The sequence below is a fragment of the Armigeres subalbatus genome, chromosome 2 (assembly GCF_024139115.2).
Source record: "Armigeres subalbatus isolate Guangzhou_Male chromosome 2, GZ_Asu_2, whole genome shotgun sequence".
Taxonomy (NCBI): Eukaryota; Metazoa; Arthropoda; class Insecta; order Diptera; family Culicidae; genus Armigeres; species Armigeres subalbatus.
Window position 1 is genome coordinate 77,123,206 of NC_085140.1, and position 4,147 is coordinate 77,127,352.

Consider the following 4,147-nt stretch of genomic DNA (forward strand, 5'->3'; position numbering starts at 1 on the left):
CACACAGGATCTTCCAGCACGGAATCCGGCTTGCTGCCGCCGGAGAGTCGCATCGATCTTCTCCTGAATCCGGGCTAGGATAATTTTGCACAGAACTTTGAGAACAGTACACAGCAACATAATGCATCGCCAGTTATCGCATACAGTCAGGTCACCCTTTTTGGGCACCTTCACTAAGATACCTTGCATCCAGTCGACCGGGAAAGTTGCGGTGTCCCAGATATTACGAAATAAACGATGCAGTAGTTGAGCGGATGTCATGGTACACTTTCTACTTCCGGCTATCCCACAGCCGATATCCGTTTACCCCGTAGCCCACGGAGTAACATACCTGGCTACGAGCATCCAGCTTGGATCGCTTCTCCTTGGGAACGAAACTGTAGGCCTTGCTTCCCCAGATGCGGAGTTTGGACACGTCTGGCTTGTGCCCGTACCACATTTCGTATGACGTCTTCTTGTTCAACGCCACCGTCGGACTCCGATTGACGATGTACACCGCCGCTTGAACCGCCTCGCGCCAAAGCTTCTTTGGCAGGCCGGAATCTTCCACCATCGCTCTCGCTTTGTCCAGGATTGTCCTATTTAGGCGCTCGCTCACGCCGTTCTGCTGAGGCGTGTATGGAACGGTGTAGTCCACCAGCATTCCACGGTCTCTGCAGTACTGCTGGAACTCCTTGCTGACATATTCTCCGCCGTTGTCGCACCGGAGGCGACGAATTTTTCGGTCAAAATGTCCTTCGGCCATGTTCGCGTACTGCTTGAAAGCATCCAGGACCTCATCTTTCGCCGCAAGGATGTATACGGCGCTAAAATGAGTAAAGTCGTCCGTGAATGTAACAAAATACCTTTTTCCATTCCAGGCTGTCGGTGTTAGGTAACCGCACACGTCGCTGTGCACCAGCTCCAACGGTTTGTTGGATCTCGCAACCGGAACATCTCCAAAGGGCTATCTCGCATGCTTTCCGAGCCCGCAAGGTTCATACACTTCGTTCTCCCGGAACGCTCCCTCCCTCAGTGCCATGCCGTTGACCATTTCGTCGCGCACCAAAGTCTTCTGACCACTCTTACCTATGTGGCCGAATATTCGATGCCACAGCTCGTACTCGTTTGCCAAAAGGGTGACCAGTGCTTCGTCGACCGGTCCACGCTCCACGATTGCGTTCAGAACGTACAACTTGCCGGACAACTTACCAGTGGCAACCACATCGCTGCCACGCTTGATTTCCACTACATCGTTTCCAAACGTCACACGCATCCCAAGCTTGCCGATGCGCCGAACGGAAAACAGATTGTACTGCAGTTCCGGCACGTATAGTACGTCGTTCATCACGCTGTTGATTCGCCGTCCTCCAACCATCGACACCATCTTGACGGTTCCAGAGTGACGACCATACACAACCTTTCCGGATGCAACCACGATTGGGACCGGTTGGTCCAGCTTCACCACGTTCCGAAGACAATCCGCTGTCTGCACCATATGCTCGGTTGCGCCCGAATCGAGAATCCATCGGAACTGGCTCAAACTCTTACCTTCACGCTTCACATCGCCATCCGACTCCGTCACGAATGCCACTTCGAAACCAGCAACGTTGGCCCTTTCCTTTTTCTTCGGCTTACCAGACGATTTTCGTTGGTCCGTGTCCTTCTTCATGGGGCAGTTTGACTTCTTGTGGCCCACTTTCCCGCAGGAAAAACACTTGATGTTGGACCGCTCGCCGAAGAACGCCGAATCACCATCCAACGTGCTCTCAATGTCGCAATTGTTCCGCCGAGTGTGCACTGTTCTGCCGGTAGGGTTTCAAGAGCTGTTGAAACGATTTCGGCATGGTTTGCAGCAAATTAAACACCACCAGCCGCTCGTGCATCACGATGTCCGCTGAGGCAAGCTCCCGGATGATCCGCTCAAACCGCAGCAGATGCTCTTCCATCGGTTTCGGTTCGCTGTACTTCATCACGGCCAGTTGCTTCAGTAGGTAAAACTGACAGGAAATTCCCTTCTTCGCGAACACATTCTGCAACGTTGCCCAGATAGCCTTCGGAGTGGACTTACCCTTGACGTATTCCAGCTGCGAAACAGCGATCTTCTCCACCAGCAACGACTTGCAACGTGCTTCCAGAAGTTTCCGCTCCGCCAGTTTCGTCTCCTTCTGCGCCTTCTCTGCAACCGTATCCGTACCCGAGCAGGAGCGACGACCTCGATAACAGAAATTGGTATGAACTAACCTTGCATAAGAGGTAAAATACCAAAAAATAATAACAAAACTTATATGCAAAATACTTGAGGCATACCATGCTTAGGTATTTCAATACCAAACGAATAATAATTGGTTATGCATTTGGTATTGAAATTCAATTTAATAACTGAGTTTGTTATGGCTTTAGTATTGTGCATATTAGTGTTTGGTATTATTCCTTTGGTATTTTAACTCTTATCCATGACTAGTTCATAACAGAGTATGGTATCAATAACAGAATTAAGTATTATTGAGCCAATTTCTCCTGCTCGGTTAGCAGTCACTTGGAACTCCAGGATTTCTTCCGCTTCCTTCCGGATGCAATCGATCAGCTGCCGCTCCTCCAACAACGTCTCCATCTGAAAACTCCAATTCGGGAAGTTCTTGCCGTCCCAAGGGTCCCCAATTTCAAATTCCAATTTTTTTTCAAAAGCTGCTGCAATGCATTTAAATAAACGCAAATAAATGTGATTGATGGAAATAACTAAATCTATCTCCCTAAAGTGCGATTTTGACCTCTCTTTTTTCCTTTGTTGTTACTCTTATTTGTTTTATAATATGTACACGAGAAAGGCACCATCGCCCCTAGGTGGATTATTCTAGGTTTTTTCGTATCGGTAGCTGTGTTCGGCTATCAATTCGCGAAGTCGAAGCAAATTCTGCTCTTCCCTCCTATGAGAAATCCCATTGCTATCTGTCAGAGTTTGATTGAAACATGGCCGCCATCTCCTCCTCTCTGTTGCTCTACTGTAAAAACCCATAAAGAACTGTCATTGTTTGTGTGAAAATTTTTGCTTCGACTTCGCGAATTTGGTTGTTGTATTTCGTACCGGTGACGTTTGACGATTTACTAAAGAGCAGCGTTATCACCGCGCTACCAAATTTGCGCTTCTATAGCAGCGCGTTTAGTAGCGACCGGTAAAGTTACAAATCCAATACCAAATTTTCAAAACGACTTATCTGCTTTTGTTAACACAGATTCAAACGTCGATTTGACGAATCTGATATCACTCCCACGCAAACCAACGCCATCAACAGGTAGCAGAAATCTTCAATTACGTATTGATGGTGTTGGTTTGTGTTATTTGGAGCATCATTACTGGGCGCGAGTATTTTGACTACTCCTTTTTCGCATTGGGGTCACTATTTTCGGTTATCTTTTTGGTGGCTGCATTCCCTACCGCTGTTATCGCGCTATCAAATTTGGTCACCCGACTCATCATGGCCCAGAGAATCGTCCATGATTTGACTCGCGATTTGTATCATTGCGTGTTCTTCTTCGTTAAATTCATCGGAATAACTTTCTTTGCTTGAAACAATGGATAACAACTCCATACGTAAACATAAAAGACGTTTCGATTGAGTAATGACACTTTTTAGAGCTAAATCATTTTTCGGCGAATGAGCGAAACGATGCGATTCTGCGAGAAAAACTCATGCGCGATGCTCTCCATGCAGAATCGCAAACGAGTCAGCTCGCGCATGAGGTTTCGGTTAGTGAGATTTGAGCATGATTCTACCAACACTGGTAATGATACTGCGCTGCCAAACGGCTTAGGATGAAGCCAGAGTAAACGCGATGGCGCGATGTGACGCGACGCGACAGTGCGATTTGACAGTTCATTGATAATGAGTCGCGTCGCATCGCACGTCGCGTTTACTCTGGTGGGCACCTTACTCACCATAGGTGATCTTGCTCTTAGGGTCTGTCTCATTTGGAGAATTAAACTTAAAAGTGACAGTTCGAAAATTAAAAAATCACCCCGTTATAAGAATGGCTGGTGCTACCCAGCAATTCCAATAGGACATCGATGGAAAATGATTCGATATCTGTCAAAAGTAATCTTGCTCTGCGAGCAGGGTTATTTGATAATTATTGAAATGTCACTTTTAAGTTTAATTTCAGTTTAATT

At 47.0% G+C, this 4,147-nt stretch overlaps 1 protein-coding gene across 1 annotated transcript; it reads right to left on the reverse strand.

Moving 5' to 3' along the window:
* Nucleotides 1-271: 271 nt before the first annotated feature.
* Nucleotides 272-3,500, reverse strand: LOC134209055 (uncharacterized). The gene is made up of 4 exons (XM_062685036.1): nucleotides 3,446-3,500; nucleotides 1,846-2,194; nucleotides 984-1,784; nucleotides 272-806 (listed from the first exon to the last, which is right to left on the reverse strand). Exons 1-4 carry the CDS (start codon nucleotides 3,498-3,500, stop codon nucleotides 272-274), a joined length of 1,740 nt encoding a protein of 579 aa, XP_062541020.1.
* Nucleotides 3,501-4,147: the final 647 nt, after the last annotated feature.

What these genes read in the sequence shown, in the direction of transcription:
- LOC134209055 (XM_062685036.1), bottom strand. Translation starts at nt 3,500, where the DNA reads ATGATACAAATCGCGAGTCAAATCATGGACGATTCTCTGGGCCATGAT. An exon ending in ATGCACGAGCGGCTGGTGGT is followed by an intron (nt 1,785 to 1,845) that starts GTTTAATTTGCT and finishes CCCTACCGGCAG; the next exon opens with AACAGTGCACACTCGGCGGA. An exon ending in GCGTTCCGGGAGAACGAAGT is followed by an intron (nt 807 to 983) that starts GTATGAACCTTG and finishes TACTCATTTTAG; the next exon opens with CGCCGTATACATCCTTGCGG.